This window comes from Lampetra planeri, chromosome 28 (assembly GCF_965212315.1).
Source record: "Lampetra planeri chromosome 28, kcLamPlan1.2.h2, whole genome shotgun sequence".
NCBI lineage: Eukaryota > Metazoa > Chordata > Hyperoartia > Petromyzontiformes > Petromyzontidae > Lampetra > Lampetra planeri.
This window is the reverse complement of record NC_136134.1, coordinates 1,080,032-1,103,616: the sequence shown is the minus strand read 5'-3', so window position 1 is coordinate 1,103,616 and position 23,585 is coordinate 1,080,032. Positions and strand designations below refer to the sequence as shown.

The 23,585-nt window shown below is 46.1% G+C and overlaps 1 protein-coding gene across 1 annotated transcript in view; it reads right to left on the bottom strand.

Moving 5' to 3' along the window:
• LOC144728304 (eukaryotic translation initiation factor 4 gamma 1-like) overlaps positions 1-23,585 on the bottom strand; it is a 135,377-nt gene that overhangs the window by 82,447 nt on the left and 29,345 nt on the right. The window contains 1 exon segment of the mRNA XM_078607637.1: positions 1,284-1,406. Within this exon segment, the coding sequence (XP_078463763.1) occupies positions 1,284-1,406 (123 nt within the window).

Below are 23,585 nucleotides of genomic sequence, written 5' to 3'. Positions count from 1 at the left end.
CCGCATCACATGTAAAATGACACTGTGCTGATGTTGCACAGGTGTGCGTTCGTAATGGTGCACATAAAAAACCCCGACATAGAGATCTAGCCATCAGAGTGAAATGTGCCAAGCCTATATAGCAGACACGTAATGATATGCGCACACAATTACAACAAAAAGATACATTCGTTAGCCTAGGTAGACTGCAGAGGCAATTGCCATTAACATTCACACTGCACAAGAGGGCGTTATACAGAAGCTCCAAGGGAAGAACACGACCCACTTGCGAACGATACGGAGGCATTTAAGATCACTGCTGGGATCATGGTCCAGTTGTCCACCCACCGTGCTCCTACCACCCACTACACAAAGGGGGCCTCTGTTTAGCATAAAAGACCGTTCCAGCAAGCACACGGCATGCAGAGGGATGTCTTGGCTAGTCCCGTGGCAGACACTAATACCCCCCCCCCACCTGGTGGAGTTGAGCTGACCAAAGGAAGTCGCACTCCAGGTAAAAATAACAATTACCACTGTTATTGTACACGGCCAGGAATATAACTTAATTTCGCCAGTGTCAGAGCTCTCCACAGTACCACAAAAGATGAGATCTCCCTCTGTTACTTTAGCTAATAGCTCAGTGAACTTTATCTGCTAAGATAAAAATTGGTTAGTTTTATTTCTATATTTGCTTTCATTTCCTATACTTTACACTCTTACCGTGTTTTTGTATTATTCTAATGTTCTGACCTGCCCCTACCGAACATCTGTGAAAAAGAGCTTTATAGCGCATCGGATTCCTCCAGTACAAATATTCCGATTCTAACTAAGGCAGGCAGCACCACAACAAGCTAACTTCATCTCCCCAGAGTTAACCGGTTCAGATATAACTCTCCATTACTAAAAGTGAAAGCTGGAGAACGAGGCTTGTAGTGGTTAACGCTCCCCAGAATGACAAAAGATCCCCTACATGTGCTGTTAAGCGAGGAGTATCAACCTATAAAGGCCGGCATGCCACACTAACGGTGTCAGGGGTGGCCAGCACCACGCCTGGCCGCATTTGTCTCCCTAGTGGCAATGTTTACACACAATGTGCCAAAGGCTCACTTGAGGGCGTTATGACCTCGGGTAGGCCCAGCACCGGTTCAGATATTCGTCACCGACGTTGGCCGCGAGCGGGAATTTAACTCGGGTCGCCGGGTTCGTAGCGGAGCGCATACCGCTCTCCGCACCCACACCCACACAAACGTGCGCATGTGTGTATATTACATAAGTGAGCACACACGTAGAACACTGGTACACACCTGCTGCAGGCCGGGTGAGGGTGCGTGTGGGGGCTGCTGCGTCGGGGCCAGGGGCTGGGCTGCCTTGCTCATATCATGGGCTGCACCATATGAGGCCTGAGGTGGCCCCTGCTGCCTGGAAACCTGCGCGACATTCACAAGGGGTGGTGAGGCACACGGGGAGCAATCCAACTCACCGCTCGTGCTCTACACCACCCCACCCTCACCCCAAAAGACAAAGATCCCCCGTATAGCCTTCACAGACTGTTGGGACAAGTGCTGTTAAGCGAGCGCCTACGAAGGACGGCACGGCACACAAAGGGAGTGGGGTGGTCAGCACTGCGACCAGCTGCTTTTGTCTCCCCAGTGGGGATGTTTACAACACACCGCACCAGGTACTCATTTCAGGCCGAGTCGACCAGGAGAGGCTCTGGACTGGTTCAAAGTTGTCACTAGTGGGGGCCACGAGTGGGAATCGAACCTCGGGTTTATAGCGGGTTCGTAGTGCAGCGCGCTAACCGCTCCACTACCCCTTCCTACCCCCACCCCCGTGACAATAGCCGATCGTCACGTCATCTCCCCGTTCGTGTCAACGACGATTTCCTGCATCCCTCTCCTCAAACTGCGATTCACTCCTTGGAACCAAGAAAATTATGGGATTTTAATCGACGAGTCATTTTATGGAAGAATCCTTGCAAGGGTTCCATTAATGAATGGATACAGATGATGCTTGATTATCCGTGGACATTTAATCTGGGTTACTAATTAACTATCCATGCGGAAATATAAAAATAATGAATAATGATACAACTATTTTGTGGGTGTGCCAGATCTATTATTGGCTGCTGCTCACTCTGAGGGACAGTGACTCGGCAATAATTCACAAACTTGAAATTGTTTGCTTTTTCCAGTGCATGATGATTTACTAGACGCACGTGACTTTCTGCACTGCCATGTAGATTTACATTTTACATATTCTTTCCCAATGCTATGCAGGTAAACAATAGATTTTGTAAATATCCCAATTTTTATATTTAGCAGTATCCCTCTATTTTGTGGGCCATTCCCCTCCCATTCATTCAGCCAGACATTATCTTGACATGATAATGGACCAGAAAAAAATCATAATTTCCAGCAATAAAGTGCTATCACACATGCATACACACACACACGGGTGCTAAAAAACAACCATGTAGGATGGCATCCACCCCCCAGTGTGCCAAGCATGTTTCGATCACGTGGGGCGTGCAGTTTTACCCCATGAAGATGGGGCAGACGCAAAGAACAGCAACATCACACCAGTCTGTCTCATCGGAGGCATCTGGAAAGTTATTATGACGTCTGCATTACATAACAAGTAAACCAATTGATTGAAGCACGGAATTATTATTTTACATCAACAGCACCTATTTTCAGCCGGTCCTGTGCTCCCCTACATGAGGCAAGGCGGGGGGGGGGTCTCTTCTAGAAATATAACAACGTCCAGCAGCTCGCTAATAGAGGTCTCAAAGTCCCACTTGTCATTGTTTAGAACTCTAACGGGACCCATTCATCGTAAGCACTCGAGATAACCTGGGGCCTGAGTACAGAAAATATGCGTAAAATACACCAGGCAGCCATTGGCATCGGCTCCGAAACAGCGTAGGTGAAAAGCAGACAGTATTTGTGCCCATCCCAGTGAGATCGCAAAGCTGGGCACGGGGCAGTGGTTGCCAGGGATTGTGTCATCGCTGCTACTACACAAGACAATCAGCTGGCAGGAAACAACCCTCAGGCAACAAGGCCACCATGAAGTCCCCATTCATGATGGCCACCATGACATCATCACTGAGGGTCCTTCAGATGCTCTTGGCTGAATAAAGTTGTTTATTGACATTACGTATTTTTTTAAGTAGCATGAGTATAATTTGTATTATTATATTCATATTCTTGGCTCTTTCGGTAAAGTCACGTAGATAGGTTCAAAGAAAATAACAACTACGACGTTACGATCGCAACACAAGCGGTCGTCTTCAGAAAAAGGGGGGTTAGCTTCCAAGGCAAACTGTTTATAGGGGTTTGAAACAGGCGTAGCCCAAATGTCAGCAGTCAATGATAATGTAAGTGGTGGGCAGCCAACCCGACTGTGGTTGGTTTTCCACCAAAGGGCTGCCAGGTGAAAATTAGCATGTTAAAGAGAGATTATTAGCATGTTAATGGAAGATCACAGAGCCGCAACCAAGGGGTCGGCATGCCAAGTGACTGTAAAAGCGCAAGTTTGAAATGGGCGTAAAGCACAACTAACATCGGAAGGTGGTAGGATGGGAACATCATAGCCAATTCTGGCTAAAACTGGTTGATAACGTCCTTCCAATGAGTGTTCAGTTTGTGCCGATCTTCTCGTTTGCAATTGTGTCTGTCTATATGTAGATGGCTTCATGAACGAATCTTTGTTGATAGCCAGTGGGTTTGCAAGTACCTTCGTCTAAGAGAAATCAATTTCGCGTGAGCCCACCGCATTAAAACAATGATCAGCCACGGTCGAGGTATTGGTCCTACCATGTTTCAGATCTGCCTTATGTTCATGAACACGGTCTGAGACATGTCGCTTAGTTTCCCCAATGCAACTACTGCCGCAGACACAGCTTAGTTTGTAGACGCCGGAGGTATTGCATGTCAGGGATCACATCTTTCACAGATGGGATCAGATCACGCATTTTATGTACGGTGTTAAATAGAGCCTGGATGTTATGTTTGCTCATGATTTTAGAAATCTTATTAGTGACCCCTGCTATGTATGGCAAGGTGATGGTTTTAATTGGGTCCTCAAGATGGTTATTTCCCAATGGTTAGGGTGATAGCTTTACAGATTGTGTAGTCTGAATATCCATTCATCTTGAGAGCTTGGTGTACGTGTTCCAGTTCACTGAATAGGTGATGACGGTCGGAAATAAATCGAGCTCTATGGTGTAGAGTTTTGATGAGGGAATTCTTCTGGGATGGATGGTGGTGGAAGTCAGGTTTTAGATAGGCTTCCGTATGAGTGGCTTACCTGTAGACAGAGTGTCCCATTGAGCCATCTGGTCTCTTTTTGATTAAAACATCCAAGAATGGTAACTTGCCATCCTTTTCCACTTCCATGGTGAATTAGATGGCTGGGTGTGTGGAATTGATGTGGTTGAGGAATTGGTTCAGAGCTGGTAGGCCATGTGGCCAGATGATGAACGTGTCATCTACGTATCTCTTCCACAAGGACGGACGTAGAGTGGATGCCTGGATGGCATCTGTCTCAAATCTTTCCATGAAAACATTGGCTACAACTAGAGATAAGGGAGAACCCATTTGGGTACCTTCAACTTGTTTGTAGAATGTTCCATTCCAGGTGAAGTAAGTGTTGGTGAGGCAGTGTCTCACCAGGGCCGGTACATCAGCATTCAGTCCTTGGTGGACCAAATCTTCAATTATTGCAATGGTGTCAGGCACAGAAACTTTGGTAAACAAAGATATGACATCGAAAGTAACGAGCAAATCACCTGGAGATAGGGAGATGTACTTAATTAACGATACCAGGTGAGCCGAGTTGAGTACAACTGAGGTGGTCTTACCAGTGAATGGTTGTAAGGTCTCAGACAGAAATCGGGCCAGTTTGTAGGTGGGTGAGTCAATGGTGGAGATGATAGGACGAAGGGGTGTCCCCCTTCTTTATGGATTTTTGGTGAGCCAGACAATCTGGGTGGTCTAGCAGAAGAGGGTTTTAAGGAAAACCGCTTGGTTAGTTCGATCAAAGATGTCGAATCAGTGATGATATTGTTGGTTTTCGTAACAAGGCGGTTGGTGGGATCTCTTAATTTTGGAATAGCTACCATCATTAAGTAGGTCCTGAATGTTGTTATTGTATGTGGTTTTGTCCATGATAACTGTGGCATTGCCCTTGTCGGCTGAGAGGATGACGATGTCATCTCTCTTTTTTAATTGCGAAAGCTCAAAGCGCTCATCTTTACTGATGTTGCTAATAGGTGTCTTAGCGTTTGAGGATTGCAAGGATTTGCGATCTTGCCACGTCTGCAGTAATGTGTCAAATGGCAGCAATATTTCCACGAACTATAATCAACAGGGACTCAAAAATGACAAAATGTTTGAGTATTTTATGAATATTTTTTTTATATTTGGAATGTTTCCACACTGAAGATAGTGTGGGCCGGTCCTAATGTTGTACGACTCTTGAGCAAGAGGTGTAAATTAACACTGCTATTGTTAGGGCCATTCACTTTGCACGACAACTACTCAACTCCACAAAGTGGTAACTATTTTATCAACCGCGACGTACGAGAATGGCAGTAACTAGAATATACATGGGGGGGGGGGGGGGTGGTAGGGGTGGGTTGGAGGAGAGAAAACTAAAAACAAAAAATATAAACTCATCCCCGTGACTGCGAGGAGCAGGTGCGAGTTTAGCTGAACAACACGCTTGTGGCTGCATAAGGGCCGTACATAAATAGATACAAGAAGCAGTGTTCATATTAATGGAAATAGAACATCCTAGAGTCATTAAGTCAACACCCGAGTTTGTAGAAAAACAATTATTTATCAACTCATTTGACATATTCCTAAATCTAAAATTAATTTCGTAATATATTCAGGAAATGGCTTCGAAAATAATGGCAGCAGCTTGGCCTCAGTGTGTGTACAATCCGTCCGAAACTTCTAGGGTCCCACTTCTTACCTTGGCGAAGGGATGTTTCACTGCCTCCCGAGTTTGTTTCTGATACCAGACAAGTTAAACCAAGCCCGGGAACCACACTGGCTTCTGTCGCAAATGCCTCGTGCGCGCTATCGAGTGTTGTTTGTCAACTTCCAGCTCTGACCCTTCCCCAAAGGGAAGACAAGATTCATGCCAAATGCACGTACAAGTGCGTGATGCTGGACCAGTCCCATTGGCAGAGGCTCGGCAAGTTGGAGAACCAGGCCGACCGGGAGACAACCGACAGATTTCACGCCTTTCACGTGGGTGTAGCCAAATTTTGCCGGCCCTTCACTCGGGTTCGCCCAAAATTTGCAATGGAATGATCTCTTTGCTGCCAGGATATTTCTTCAACATTTCAAAGCAAGTAAAGACAGATAAAGGTGACAGAGGTGTAGTAGCAATGGGTGCCAACCACTCTGTATACGAGAGCGTAAAACAAGTTTCCACACAAGCAGTTTTGGCCCACGGTATTCAGGCATGACACCTTTTTGCTCCACATTGCAACCGAAACTTTTTAACATATCAGGCCGTGGTTCATCTGTGCCACGTAGATTACAGCGCACTATAAACATTTACGTGAATATTCCCACTCATTGTCCACAGCACATTAAGTGTAAAGACAGCTCACAGTGTATTAAGTGACGGCCATGGAGAAAATGCCATCTACACGTTTTGGCTTTCAGCAGAAATAAAACACCACACATTTCCCCTACATGCCAACCTAAGTTGTTTAATAAAACCCTGCAGGAAGCTGTAATGGTGTGAAAAAACACAATTTCCTTCAACAGAAGGATGCCAACACTCGTTAAAACCGTTAACATTGTGGCCAATAACATTAAAGTCTTCTGGTGACGTTACCAGGTATTTAACATCTCGCCACTGTGGTGAGATGTTAACTACCTCGCCTGTTATACAGGACGCTTGGGTTCGATACCGACCTTGACGTCTGTTTATTTGGAGTTTGCGTGTCTCTCCCCCAATGATCGCATGGATTTTTCTCCGGGTCCTCTGCTTTTTTCCTCCATATTAGAACTATGCGATTGGATTATTTGACTGCAATACATTTCCACATGACAAACCCCTTCGTTGAGATATCATTTGTAGGCAGGGTGACTTCTGAATAAGAGCTATACAACTCATTGGGCCTTAACTGGTAAAATAAAACGTTTTAGATGACTACTAATCGAAATTATATATTCCAACCACTAGGGCCACACGGATGGACACCTTTCCTCTAACTGACAATCATGACCATAAAACACCCCAAGAGCAACACCTGCGTTGAAATGATCGATAAACGGCACCGAATTGCGTCCTATCGTCCATCCGCTACTCCAAGATTGCTCCATTAACAATTCTTCAAAGTCTCACCGATTCCTACCACCAGACCTCATCGATCTTTACCATCTCCCAAACACACCGTCTGCCCCAGAAAACACTGCCCTCTCTTCTCTTCAACAATAAACTCAGTTTTCCAAAGCACCTTTCAAATTAGCAATCTCAGGGCACAGCAAGCGGTCACTCATTTTGCGAGCCGGGAAGATGACTCATTCGATTCACACTATAAATCATAAATGGACTACTTCTTTCGTGCTTAATTACTCGGTCATTTTAAAAAATGGTGGCCACCCTGCAATCCTGCATTTAGATTAAATAATTTAGCCGTTTTAGATTTCCACATAAGCCACTTTGTTGAACTATCATATGTGGCCAGGTAGCTTCTGAAAAATAAGTGAATACCTCAGTGCGTTTTGCTTGGTAAGATGGGGAGGGTTCCGTTTATTTGTATGTTTTTGGGTGATGTTTACCTTTCTTGTGATTTGCACTCCTGTCGTGTTTTTGTATTGATTGTTGTTGTAACGTTCTAATCTGCCCCAACTGGACATGTTTGAAAGAGAGCTTTATAGCTTATTGGATTCCTCCAGTATAAATAAATAGTCCGAGTCTGCCGTGGCTGACGATGCCAATAACTTCACCGAGCCCGACCCATCAGCCCTCGTCCAGTTGCACCACGTGCGAATGGAGGTGATGTTTTATTCTTGGTTCTTTCGGTAAAGTCACGTAGAAGGTAAATAATAAAATAATTAAAGTATCAAACGATAAAATTCGCACAAAAATATGGAACACTTCACGTATTTGCAATGACACGCAAATTCGTGAAGCGTTCCATATTTTTGTGAGAATTTTATTGTTTTATATTTGTATTATTTTATTATTTCCCTTCTACGTGACTTTACCGAAAGAACCAAGAATATGAATCCCTGCAGTCACGAAAGCTTTAAATCAGGAGGTGATGTTTTCAACAATTTTCATGACATTCATTTAGTCGGGTAATCGAACCTATAAATATCAGAGTAATTAATTACTTAAATAATCACAATCCCTGCTCTACTTTTTCTATGCTGCTCCAGCTGTTTAAACAACTGGGAAGTGCTGTCCCTCAGTGTGAATCTAAACTCACGACCTACTCTGTTCTGGACCTACTTATCCTCCATCACCTATGGCAAATCCCTCGCCTCTCCTCTAACGTGCCACGTTACTTGGCGCACATGTTAACAGGCCTTAGGTGGCAAATGATGTACGAAAAATAAGTGCTCACTTTCTGCATTTGTTTTCTAGGCAACATCTCAAGAATTCATGCAAAGAGGTGAAATATAAAACTCACTCCTGTAACTGTGCCGTGAGGCTCACTCAAAATCCATTTCCAAGTCTGGTCCTCACTCAAAAAATTCAACCAACCACGAGAACCACCCACAACACAGCAAGTAGCTATGGGTAGGATTGCTTATATTGGCACAGCACATCACTGGGTTTCTCATTTCTGTGCCAGCTCAGCTGGACTGGAAATTACTACACGTCATCCGTAAACCTGTGCAAATGAATGTGGCCATTATCTTTAAAAAAAAAATAGACTTCCTTATTAATTACATAAACTCCCCAATTGCAGAGCGCAATTAGTCTGCACGTATACTATTGGTAAACGTTTTCATTTTATAAATATAATGTCAACAAACACACGCAGCCTCTGTGTTTTGTCCAAAGGACAAAGTCTCAAACAGCAACCCACTGATTGCTTTGTGTGAAGAGCTTTGTAAATTTCCAAACGGAAACAGTGAAGACAACTGTAAGTCACAGCCTGCCGAGTGAGACTGTCCACACGGGCAGTCTCACTCGGCGTGTGCCACAGCAGCGGATACTCAAGCGGCGGCGGCACGAGCAGAAGCGTGCCGACCATCTGCGCTGGGCCGCGTCGGACGCGGAGCTCAGCCCCACGAACAACCAGTGCATCCCAGGACCCCTGCCAGCCCCAAGCGCTCGGCTGATGGCAGCCGGAGCGCGATGGGTGCAGCGCGGACTCAGTCCACCAGGTGGCGAACTCGCGCAGCGGTGGTCCCTGCAGCGGCTGGGAGCAGCAGCAGCAGCAGATGGAAACATTTTGCTTTGAGCCGAACCCGTGGCTGGCTTACCACGAAGGGCTCGCCCCCTCTCTCCCCTTTCTTAGAGCCACAACGCACGCGTTCTCTCAGCCTGCATGCGCTCTAGGCTTCTTGCGAAATATTGCAATATGCACTGCTGTCTTTACATTTCAATGAAACGCAATGCCATTCCCTGGCTACCACATTCAGATAAGCCCCCCTCCCCCTTAACTTGTATTTAAGAGCTTGTCTCTTGGATTTGTCCTCACTTGATACAGTAAATTTAGCTGTGACGGTCCCACCTGATGACGGAGACTTGTGTTGCCTCCGAAACGTCGTGATTTATTATTTTATTTCTATTATTATTTCTATAATTGTATTATTTTTTACCAACGTGACTTTACCAAAAAAACCTAAGAGTATGAATCCTTGCAGTCACGAAAGCTTCAAATCTAGAATTCCCACAAATTCATCATGTTTTCACCCGTGGCAGGATTTATGGGGCAAGTTGCCTGCCGGACCAGGAATTGAACTTGTGACCTTCGATTTTCTTAACTGAACGCACTGCCCAGCAGCGTCACCACACAATACGGTGATTTCAAAAGAGACCTTAAAACAAATGCAAAAGCGAGCGCGCAGTGTCAGGAGGCACGGCAACAAAGTGTTTCTCAAACTGCATTTCTCATCCCCCCCCTCTAATCACTCGAGGTTCAACCCTTGGCATGTGGCCTTGATGTTCTCGGGCCAAGCCAGTGCTGCTCTGTCTCTCCCATGCGTCCCTGCACTCGCTAACCGCCTCACACTCATTTCACCTCCTTCCCCCTAACGTGTCTGGAGTTGAGGAGTTGCATTAAGCCGCTATATACATAATTGAAACTGCTGTTACCATCGTTTGTTACCGACGTGAGTTGACTGGCAAACATGTGCCTGCCGGTGAACACCGACAACGACAACAAGCAGGGAGAGAGCAGGACCGGTGTTGCGTGGTGTCACGCGAGGACATCAGACAGAGGCTGGACAGGATGAGCAGTGAGAGGGAGCGGTGGCACAACCACACGAGAGGGCCGTGCTATCCGTGACACACTGCTCTGCTGGGCACCGATTCCTTAAAAGCACTCTTATCTTCGGGGTAATTTAAGGCTTCTCTGTTAATCAGCCACCACACAGCCAAAGGCTGGAGTCCAGTCTGGGACTGCTAAAGACCCGAGTGATCTATTCTAAAATCCTGGAGGACTTTGTGCTGTTTATGGGCATCATGCTAGAATGCAATTGGACATTTCTAAAGCATTCAAATTAACAAGTTTACCAATTTCCACTGCTAATGATGAATACTTCTCTGTTCAGGACAAAGCGAGGGAAACTTCAGATGCGACGCATTTTTCAAGGAAAGGCTACTTGGCTGCGCAATTAAATAATCCTCCTCAGAATTATTTCCTCATGCATGAGGATTATTTTTAAATTATGGATTTGGGCGAATACACCACAAACAATGTCCACCGTGTAAGTCATACGAAGTGTTTTGGCAATGCTCAGGGATTCATTCAAACCACTCGCCGTATTACAAGCTGATGAAACGAGCTTGTAATACAACGTACCCACCTCCACCCCAGGCCTAGTTACACAAAACGGCGCCAGATTCAAGCGATGGCCAATATGAATTTTCGTCCAATTCACAGAACAAAATGTGCCAACGCCAATGGGGCAAAACGGCACGGGTGAACTCCTTTCGCACCGTACGTAGCCAACCGTGCTAATCGGAAGGAGGTGCGGGGCGGGGTGGAGGACAACACTGGTGACGGGGGGCATCGTTGACTTTTGTCAAGCCGGGGGGCCGACCGTGAGTGTGCTCGTATTTCACTTCGATCCAGCCTCTGTCGACTCTTGGTGACATTTCATTGAGGGGGGGGGGGTGATTTCCTGCTTATACCGAGAGAATTAAAAAAAAACCTTCGTACTCCAAATTATTCTCACACATGGGCAGCTACCCCTTAACTACAAAATGTAATTTTCACCGTGGCATTCAAAAATGTAACCGGTAAAAACTGCATTATATCTTTAGTTCTACAACCTTCAAATCTACATCGTATTTAGAATTTAAAAAATAACCAGATTCGAGCCCCACTGAACTAAAAGGTCTGGTTTGCAGGAGTAAACAAAGAAAAATGTTTGCATGAATGGTGATTGGAGACATAGGGGAGCGAGCAGCTGTGGGAGGCTGTATATGACAGCCTGATTACAGTACGAGGTGAAATATCCCAAGTTTTCCAGTCATCCATCATTGGTGCAAGGTCAAGTGACTCCGTGCACACCCCACCCACGAACTGTGATCGAGGTGACAAGGGTGTGAATTATGACATTTTACTTATTAGCACTATTTAGAAACAGCTTTTTGTGTTTAGTTTGTTGTCCCTCCTAATTGGCAAGGTTGGCTATGTACAGCACAAAAGAAGAAGTTAAACATACATGCCACTAGTCAATTTCAAGTTTCCTCCTATGACAAACGTGCAACGATGCAGCACTCAACCTTTGTAGGTGACTGAATCGGTGGTTAAAATTCCACATTTCTATGGTGGGGAGCCAGGCTCTCTTCCAAGGACTACTCCTGGAAAAGATATAAAGGTATCCCTTTTACCGACCGCCTCGAGGACTGATGGACCAAGTCTACTGCAAACATGGGATTTAAATTCACGACCACCTGATCACGAGGCAAGCACTTTCGCTCTCTCTGTCACAACAGCGTCAATGGCCAGGCTGTATGTGTAGACATGTTACATGTCGAGGGCTCGGCCTACTTCGACTGTGTCATGTATGTATGTAGAACTTTTTGCACCGCACAGAGCCAACCACGCTAATCGGGGGTGCCGAGGTTTCATGTTATCCATGGATGAGTTAAACCTGCTTCCCTCGCAATGCTCCACTTTCGAATTCCCTCCATTTCTTATCTCAAGTGTGTACAGCTTGCTCAGCTTAAGAAGGGTGTTAACTCTTTATCATTTACAACTTTAGCCGTGCTGCACGTAGCTCGGCATGTTGCGCCTTGGGGCCACAGTGCCCGGCTATTGTGATTAAATATCTTTAAAAAATGCTGCGAATGAATTGCTATGATTTTACGGTTACTGTGTGCGACGTTGGTCTGCTTGCGATTCAGCTGCATGGCCCGAGACCACGAGAGGGGCATTTGAAGCCCATATCGGCTGTGCTTCGAGCCCCACAGGACGACACGGTGAACTCTCGGCCAGGAAGACGTCTGCGTTGCGTGACAGAAGAGCATCAAGGTGCGTCGTGCCATCTGCGCCATCAGAGCCGCTGCTGCTTAAACTCCGTGTTGACACTAAGTCCACGAGTCTAGGCTTCTTGCCAAGAAAAGGCATGCACTTTGCGATAAAATTTCACAATTTAATTTACTTACTTTTAAAGAATGCGAAATGGAATTCAATTTCCTCTGTAACAAAATCATTTTACCTTTCACCTTATTCACTCATCATTTTCATGCACAGTAGTTACAGACATACATTGACACGTCAATCCTTCATATTTTAAGTGGCACATTAATAGGAAAAAGTGTGCTTCATTTGCATACTTCAAAAAAATCTCGTGAGAACCCACGGTCGTGAAATGATAACTGGTATGTAGGTGGTCGTGGGTTCAATTCCGACCCTGACGCCTACTGTATATTTGGAATTTACCCTGTGGCCGCGTGAATCTTTCTCCGGGTCCTCCAGTTTTTCCCTCCACATTTAGAAACATGCATTTAAGAGTAATTGGCTGCAATAAATTTCCACGTGATAAGCCACTTCGTTGAGCTTTCATTTGTGATTGCCAGGTCGTTTCTGAAAAAGTGCTACATGGCTCAGTGGGCCTTACCTGGTCAAATAAAGAGTTTAGTTCATAGTTAAGCTTAGTATTCACACGGCATGCCTGTTCACTCTCAGACCATAATCTGCCGTGTGCAGGCGTAGGTCATAGTGGAGGCCTTTGGTCAATACCTGCCAGACGAGGTGGGGGCTTTTTTAATAATGGGCATGGGATCCATTTCAGAAACAAAACTCGATGCTGCTTTCCTCCAATTACTTTTGTTCGCATAAATACCTAATTTTGACACGGACCATTATGGCTTAAAACACAGGAAACTGGGCGGCCTAATTGTCCATCACGATGCCTCCACAAGGGAGAGGATGAGTTCAACCAGAATCTCCTCTACCCCAAAGACTACATCACCTAAGCATATGGAGTTTACCGGGCATGTAAAAAGAAATGCATAAAATTCATCACTGATAACAGCCCACGAACAGAGCCCAATAATACTAGTTCCACTTCACCAAGGGTAAAATGGACACCACTTCCCTGCTTTTGAGAACGTTTTTTTGAACAGCAGGGACTTTAGCTCTTTCGTGAAATGCCGTTTTCCAAAAGGTGGTCAAACAGAAACACTCCCGAGGGCATGCCATCACATGTGAACTCCAAGCTCGCATCCAGAAAACTACAAACATCACATTTAACTTTCATAACTCGGGCGTGTGATACAGCCCACACTGGAGTCCGGGGAGGGGGGGGAAAGAGGGCCTGAAGCCCACACTCCGGGTTATTGAAGAGAAATGTGATGTTTGTAGCACTCGGGGTACCGCGCACAAAGGATGGAGTTCACGTGCAATGCAGTTGTGAGCGTGTCGGCGGCCGCCGTGTCAAGAAATGTCACGAGTTGTTTTGCGCCACATCATCAAGCGCGGCGTCGCTAACATCTATATGCAAATATAAACTTTACAATAATGGCATGGGGACAGCGAGACAGCATTTTGGAAAGAGACATTAATAAAAGTTATAGAAATTGGTCACAGGACTGGCACAGTGACAGTGACCTATTCTAGCGGTAAATTTACAAAGCAATTTCTCCATCTAGACAAACGGGCTTGCCCTTAGGGCACTTTCGGCACGTGTTAACCATTCGAACTTGGTCCAGTCATTTAAGAGTTCGATTCTCCCCAGATTAAGGGTTGCATAAAGTGCGGCTCGGGACCAAAATGGTTCATCTTTGTTGAGTGGGATGACCTACGTTTGTACGCTCTGATAAATGCACTGGAACAAATACATTTTGGTTTCACAGATACAGGCAGTCCCTGGGTCACAGAAAGGGTTAGGGTTCCCGAGAAATATCCGTAACCCGATTTTCCGTATGTCGGAAACTGAACAATTTTCCCCCCAAAATCAACAATAAAATTCCATAGCAGAAAATAGTTGTGCCTCCGCTACCTGATTACTAGGTTCGTTTTCTCTCAGTACCGTACCGCGCTGTCGTCCGTTTTCTATCGTTAGCTATATCGTATGGCTGTACATACGCTCTGCACATGCTACGATTCTTTCATTTGATCGAATATCTACCCTAACACTACCCATAATTAAACTAATGGAACATATACTGTACTGTACACAATTGTTTACGAATACCACGATGTGGCGGGTACAGTGTACTCGCGGTAACAATGTAACAGCGTGGGGAAGATACGGCCCCGCCTGACGCCTCGCTCCACTGTATTCATCCGCAACCTCACCGCGTTGCGCTACTAACTACCAAACATTTAGTCATAGAGTTCATTGACACTTTTTACATGATTTGTGGGAATATTTCCGTAAAGTGGGATATCCGTAAGTCGGGTCTTCTGTAACCCAGGGACTGCCTGTATTTTAAATCATCCCCCGCTTTGATAACAAAGATTACCTAGCAACCCACCAATTTAGAAACGAGGAGCAGCAGCGGCACTGCAGTCGCGTCTTGACGAGCCTGTACAGCGTGCCTGGAGAAGATGCGCCTCCTGTTCCGAGGTCACCGCTCTCCCCTTCGTGACAATTTTGCTGGAGCCGACTTCGGTCGAGAGAGACAGCCCCCCGGGCACGTGTGCGCCGGGAGATTTATTTTCAGAGCGAGGAGACGGGCACTCACGTCGCTGTGACTACGGGGACCGACAAACGCAAGGGAACCCACCCAGGCCAGCAGCCTCCCCTCCCCCGATTCTCCACACCCCCCCCCACCATCAGGCATTTTGTTCAGAGCCGTTAAAATTTGTCAAGAATTGTTCATTTGGTTATGTGCACAGAGTCCGCATACAATGACGCACTGAAAACCCGCAGTTAACCGTGCACTCTCATACAGTCTCACCACCATGAGGTGGACTTTAGAGCCAGCCGGAGCGTTTCAATATTTATTTCATCTGCAACGCCGGGCTGCTGATCACGTCGTAACACGGAAACAATTGACGACGGCCAACGAAGGGGCGACACGCACGAGCGGACAACGCGTGCTACGGACTCGTCAACCTCGCACTGGCACAACAGAGGCACCATGACATCATCTCATTCCCCCTCCCACCCCCATCGAGAGCCTCTGCTGCTACCACTGCTGCAGGCAGAACAGAACGCTAAAAACGCACAATGCAACTGGTATTGACCAAACGTCCCAATGCTGAAAAATTGCCTGCAAATTACTCCATTGGGATTACATGTGCAGCAGCAACATAGACCCTTACGGCAAAAACCTTAGAAGTCATGAGACTCTGTGTGGTCTTCCTGGGTAAAACAATCACAATAAATAACACTAAATACAAAAAATCAGCTAAGAGGCCCACTGAACTGATGCCTGCAGTCATGTATGCAGGAGGTCGTGGGTTCGATCCTGACCCTGACGTCTGTATATTTTTGAGTTTGCATATCTCTCTTGCCGTGGTCACGTGGATTTTCCTCCGAATACTCCGCTTTTTCCCCTCCACATTCAGAAACGTGCATTTTAGATGATTTGGCTGCTATAAATTTCCACATTATCCACTTCGTTGAGCTATCATTTGTGATAGCCAGGTCGCTTCTGTAAAATAGCGATACAGCTCAGTGGGCCCTACCTGGAAACATAAAAATAGTTAAGTGAACAAAGACCCTCGGACTGGGTTGGGCTGGGATGCCAACTCCGCCCAAATGGCTGGAATGTGAACTGCACGCATGGCGAATGGTGGGTCCAGGAGATGGGGGTGGTGAATGCGGAGCCCCCTGGGAAGGGGAGCAGGGCTGGGTTTACTCAGCAGGGCACGCCGAGGTTACAGGCAACACGTAGCAGCAGCAGTCCCTGCCCATGAGGCTCAGTGCCAGCAAGCGACGCTCTTGGCATGGCGGCCTCATGGTGTTTGCCGAGCCAATACGAATTCTGGCGAGTGCCCAATGAGACTACTCCCGGGTACCTGCCTGGCCTTAAAAAATATCAGTGATTTCCCGCTCAAATGAGCATCGGCTGATCGGAATCATCCGATGAGCTGTAGAGCTCTTTTTCACAAATGTCCAGTAGTTTCACTGATGCCCAGTAGTTCTTGGTTAGAGGCCTGAGTCAGTGTAAAAATATTCCACACATTCCTATCTTGGTAGCAGGTCTATCCACCGGACACACTTTTGACCTACCCACAAAGTGGTACGAATTTATCAACCCCAGGAGGATGATAGGCTTAAACGACCCAAAACCAGGATTTGAACTCAACTGCGAGCCACTCGCTGTGCCGCTGAACAAGTGGCCAGATGGGGAGACATTCCACTTGAGCATACAGCAAATTTCCATTTCACACGATCATGAATTTGAATCTCAGCTGGAGTCAAGTCAGACAATCGTCCCTCTGTGTTCAGTTAAAATAACCAACGCTAGCTAATGCAGCAGTGTGTGAGAATTTAGATATGTTGTCTTACGAAGAGACTAATCCGACTACAATTCCATTGGGATGTTACAGAGACCTATTTCCACTTCGGCTCTCAATGACCAGATCCATCAGAGAAAACATCCATTATAAGCTGAACACTAAAATTAAATCTCCAGGTTCAAAGTCATTGAGCTATATAGCACTTCATCAGTGACTGCACTGGCCAATCATTTCTGCACAAGGTCGAGCTACTCGATCATTCTAAACAAATAACTTGCTCAGTATACAAGCAGCCCACGGAATATGGGTCTGTCGTATGAGTATTTAACTTGCCAATCTCGTCAAGGAGCATAAACCATCACGCAAACTCCGGTCATCCTCGCAGCGGCCTTTGGCTAGCCATCGAACAAAGATGGTGACTGCATCACGCGCACTTTCAGATGCGCTTCTGCGGACGCCTGGAAACGCTCTTCCTTCCAATGTTAGGAAGCCACTGGAGCTATGCACTTTTAAATCAAGATTGAAAACTCATTTCTTAACTGCTTTGTGTTTAGTTTGCAGTCCTTACACCCGCACCCCCGATTATCACGGTTGGCTACAGACAGTACATACAATGTGCAGCCAATGCACATAAATATCGTTGAAAAACCAATGAGTGCAAAATGCTTGACTTAAAGCTTTCGTGACTGCAGGAATTCATGTTCTTTGGGTAGATAGAACAATAAAATAATGAAAAGTAATAAAAATGAAAATAAGGTGAATAAAAAATCATTTTAAAAATATCACGACGTTTTGATCACAACACAAGCAATTATCATTATCATTGCTTGTTTTTTTATATCATTTTTTTATTGTTCTATCTACGTGACTTCACCAAAAAACCCAAAGAATATGCATAATGCTGTTATTTTCAAGAGTTTGTACTCTTGATAGGGATGAGGGAAGGCGGGATGAAGTGAAATCTGAATGCTAAAACATAAAACCTGTTAGATTTCACATTTAACATATCGCGCACAGGTTTGTCGATATTACATTCATATCGAAAGAACAAAAGAGTATGGATTCCTGCAGTCACGAAAGCTTCAAATCAAGATTACATTCATCATTACATTGATGTGCCTTTGTAATGTAAAGCACCATGGGGAGAACATGCCGTGGCAAAAACGCTTTATAAATTTCTAAGATGATAAAAAAAACTATGAAAAAAATATGTAACAGGTAAGACCCACCGAGCTAGAAAGCTCTTTTTCAGAACCGACCTGACAAATGACAGCGCAACTAAGTGGCTTATCACGTGGAAATGTATAGCAGCTAAATACTCTGAACGTGCGATGTTGATTCTAAATGCGGAGGGAAAAACCGGAGGACACGGAGAGAAATCCACGCAACCACGGGGAGAACATGCAAACTCCAAATATACAGGCGTACGGGTCAGGATCGAACCCACGTCCTCCTGCATACCAGGTGAGGTAGTTAACATCTCGCCACCGTGCACCCTGGTGGCGAGATGTAGCCATGTCAACTGTAGATGTGCGGTGGACACTGCCCGAATTCACGGCCTGTGTTTACCACACCAAGACGTGAGAAAAAAGGGCAACCTCCACCATGACTGCCGAGGTTCGTCTAAGTAAAAAATTCCACCCATAACATTTACTCGGTACGGTTTTACCAAGGGGCACAAGAGGAGCCTCTTCTGCATGGCGATGCAAAGCCGGCTACGCGGGCGTGAGAACGGTAGCCGCCAGTGGCTAAGAACGGTGGACACGGTGAATGCACAAGCGAGCAGGCAGCACTGGTGCCAGAGCGAGCGAACACGTGGGGGGGGGGGGGCTGCCCCATTCATCCCATTCAGTGGCGTGTGCGGCTCGTTGCCATAGTGGCGGCCAAACAAATGAGGCGTTGTGAGGAGAAGTCGCTTGAAATGGTACAAAAAAAAGCCACTGGCTGAACGAGCTTGGCGATGGTGGGCATTGGTCGCTCGGAGGACACGCGATTCAAGCAGGAACATTGGTAAAAGGCAAAGACAGGTGGTTATATTACGAGTCGTTGGTGTTATGGAAATTGATTGCCATTCAGCGAAAGACACTAACACTCCACAGCGACTTCTTCCAATGGCTGTCGGGCAATGCAATGTGGCATTCAATTATCATCAGTGCCTGAATATGGTTATTAGCTAAATTGCATCCTGTATAAATGAAAGCAACAAAAACACAGGGTTACTACATCATATAGATAAGCACCTGTTACATTACAAAGCAATTTTCCAATTTCTGCAAGGGCAGCTTGTGGCATCAAGTGGCTGTTCTTAGGTCCAACAGCTGGCATCATCCGCTGCACGATTGTCATTAACTGAATAGCAGACCCCGTTCCATCTTCAAAATCAATGCACCGCTATCACAGCGGCGTGGCACACCCGGCCAATTAATTACATGTCCTGGAACTTGAACCGGACACAGTGTACTTTCAGCTGAACTCAACCTACAAATGTATTGCCATGAATTAGGAAATATGTGTTTACTCTTCTTGCATGACTGCTGGGTCATTAAAACTCGCATCATGCAAAACCAATGGTCATACAACCCCATGAGAGCAATGCTCATCCTTGTTTACCCTCTTCCACTGGCCACATCTTGGCTTCCCACCTCCAATTAGTACGGTTGGCGACGTACGGTGCGAAAGAAGTTCAACATGCATGCATGTAGCACCCACCTGCCGCATGCAGGGCATATTTTACTCGTACGACCGTTACCATAGAAACAACAAATTTCACTAAACATCAGTCCCCAAAGCACTCTTTCATCATGTTATTAAAGCGTGGATAACGGTGATGTTGCATCATGAGTGGATGATGCCAGAGTAAATGGCTGAAGAGATATTAACTTAATAAAATGCATGTTGTAAACTACAAGAATGAGACTATCACTGACAACTGCATATAAAACAAATGGATGGTATACGGAAACTGCAGGCAGATCGCTCCAATAATCCGCAATCTCCTTTACATCATGGATAACACACAGTTTGCGACTTCTGCCAAAATCCACCGAACCGCTGATTCTGAAATCCATAAAAAAATCGCCGATTTTCTTCCAGGAGTGGCCAATTGCTCCTATAATCTCCCGTAGCATACACCGCACCAGCACTTTGTTTGTTTCTCCCCCATATTCCAGGACTAACCTCTGCGGTGCGGCGCAGAATCCGGAATCAGCAAAATGATCTCTCCCCCCCATATCACGGTGGATTACTGGGAATCTTGCCACGCTGCTGGGCGAGTCGAATTGTCAGGATCTCATCTAAATTGGCCGAGGGTCAAACCCCACTGGGTCAAAATGTACGAGCTCCATTTGGGGGGGAATCACATCAATATCGAGGCTGTCCCTCACCTGTAAAAGCACTGGGGGGCAGGGAGGGGTGTGGGGATTTATGGATGTTGCTTGGCTTCAAGGGAGTCCCCTCCAGTGGCACAGGCGTTGGACTCCGGTCAAAGCCAAGGGACGTTGCTGTAGCACCGCAGCGTAAACCGGCACCGGCAGCAGAACCCGGCGCCGGCTTTAAAGGCGGTGCATTTCCCCCACCCATCCTCCTGCAGGGCTCACAGTTTGGGTGAAAGCTTAAAAGCTCTGCATTGGTTCTTCACTTTTTAAGCACCCAACTGCTAAATTCATACGTTTCCACTTGTAAGGTAACAATGCCACCACGTGCATGTTTTAAGAGCAATTGCCACTGGACGTTGCTTGCGTTCCAGCTGCAGAGCCGAAGCACGAGCGCACAGAGAACACGCGTCAAGGAGAGGGAACCTACCCCCCCCCCCTTCGCAGCGTAACGCCGCACTAAAATAGCTCTTCATCGGGATACTCACAAGCTCACAAATAAACCTTACAGCGATTGCTATTACGAGAACGCCATGCAAACGTTTAGAACAAAGCGCAGAAATAGCAAAAAATAAGACCGCGTAATCGCCTTTAAAATAGCAGTCACACCGATGCAAACGTTGCAGAGGGCACGGAGCACCAAGTTGGTATGTGCAGCTCCAAGTGGAACGTAGATGCCACGTTAGCGGCCAAATACTCTAAACGCGTGATGTTGATTCTAAATGTGGAGGGTAAAACCGGAGGACCCGGAGAAAAATAAAACACGACCACGGGGAGAGACATCCAAACTCAAAATATACAAGCGTCAGGGTCGGGAATCGAACCAAGACCTCCTGTATACCAGGCAAGGCTGTTAACATTTCACCACCGTGGCTCCCACAGGTCACAAGACAGGAAGTCCATGCCTGCTCGGAAGCACCAATGGGTGAGAACGTTCCAATGCGACGAGTACACACCTTGCCCCGTGGAATACCTCCTAGACTTCCGGTGGTGTCTAAACGTAAGAAGAACCCTTGACGGTGAGAGTCTCACCCTCGACATCCATGCAATCCACATAAAATGTTTGACATCGGGACATAAGATGCCCTGCTGTTGCAAATTGTTCTCCCAGGAGGTTGACAGCATCCAAGCTGGCTGGCATAGCAAGTCCTACACGTTGGAGAACCAATGTCTCCGAGGCTAGTGAAGGGGGCGATCAGTATTACTGAAGGTCGGTCCATCTTGATCTTGGCTATGACCCTGGAGATAAGGGGGCACCACCCAAGTAGGAAAGGCATACGGATTGCCTTTGGCCCACTACATTGTGAACGCATCCACCGCCAGTACGTCTGGGCTGCAAAAGAACGTACAAATTATTTTGCACCGTACTTAGCCAACTGTGCTAATAGTGCAGAGCAGCCGGATATGGCGGTTGCCCGCCGTGGCGAAACGGTCGATGACATTCAGCACGCTTTAACGTCAGACAAAATCAACCTGTTACCTGCAAGAGTAGCCTGTCAAGTCGAGGTATACTGTATCCTACTGTCCACAAATCATTGAAGAGTCAGAGAGAAGAAGAGTTTTAACGTTTTGCTCCCAGACATGAAGGGGAAAGATTCATATCTTCGAATTTATTTCAGGGGTTTCCACACATCGTCATGAATAAGGAGCAGTTCCTCTGCAACAACCACAGCCGTGTAAATTTTAAACTCTCCTTTTCACACAAATTATACTAATACAGCTTCACAAACCCCTTTTAGCTCTTTGAGAAATGGTGCCAGGAAATGCAGCTGTGGTGCAACACTTTGTGTGGAACCATTGGCCATGCGGAGTCAGTACTACCAGATCTCCCACGTGCGTCTGCCATACTTCACCATAACGCGAGAGCAAAGGCTGCTTCAAAAGCCACGTGCCGAAGTGGCTTTCCCTACAGTATATATGTAGACTTCATAGCTGACCGGATTTCTCCAAGATAAAGATTCTGAATTACTAGTCCATGACCTTCGCTTCTACACAGATGCTACACGACAGATGTTCAAGATGTGGATGAAGCGGAAACACCTATTAGTGTAATCGTTTGAACGCTGGATTGCAGTTGGAAACGAGAAAACACGTCATAAGAAGAGAGGAACACCACATGAGATGGAAGGTGCCGAGAACACGGACGCACCAAGGCAAACGAGAAGGTAGTTCAGAGTGGAGATGTGCCTGGTATACAGAAGGGCATAGGTTCGATCCCAAACCTGACGCCTGCTTTATATTTCGAGTTTGCATGTTCTCCCCACGGTCATGGATTTTTCTCCGGGTCCTCCGGCTTTTCTCTCCACATTTAGAAACATGTGTTTAGAGAATTTTGGCTGGTATAAATTTTCACGTAATAAACCACTTCGTTGAGCTATCATTTGTGACCAAGTTATTTCTGAAAAAGAGCTACGTAGCTCAGTGGGGCCTTACCTGGTAACATAAAATAAAATACAAAATAGAAGAGAAAGCTCTCAAAACAGGAAGCCAAAGTTGTGAATGCCGGTCTTTCCTTGCACTGGTGGGAGTGGAATTTGGCGTGCAGAGACAGCAGAGCTCACAGCAAGATCACCGCCCCCCCCTACGAGGCCCCCGGCACCGTCAAAATCTGCAAGCTACTAACTCAAACCATATGACACCCAGGTGCAGCGCTATTGGCACAAGGATTTAGCCGTGTAGTTGCACACTGCCTTTGCTAGCCCACAGCAAATCTGCATCCATTGATTAAAAATATATATGGCTCTGGGGGAGTAAATATATTTACATGAATTTAATATTAAGAGTCTATAATTGAAGGCATCATGTGAAAAACAAACCAAAAATATCCCAAAAATGTAAGTGGAAATTTGATTAACAATGGAATAGCTTGAGAAGTAAATACACCCTTAAACCAAATGTCAGTCGCCTTATTTGGAGGCATCGGTATCCGGTACTGCAGCCAGATGCCGATGCGGCCGTGTCCGACATGCAGAGCCCGCGCGAACGCAGTCAGTGCCTATGACACGGCAGTTGGTTGACAGTATCACTGAGAACAATAACTATACTGTTAAAATCGTTAGAAAAAACTTCAACATTACAATGACAAAATGATGAACATAAACAAGAGTACAACATTACAGGAAATATTATTTTTGGATTGTTCCCCGACAACA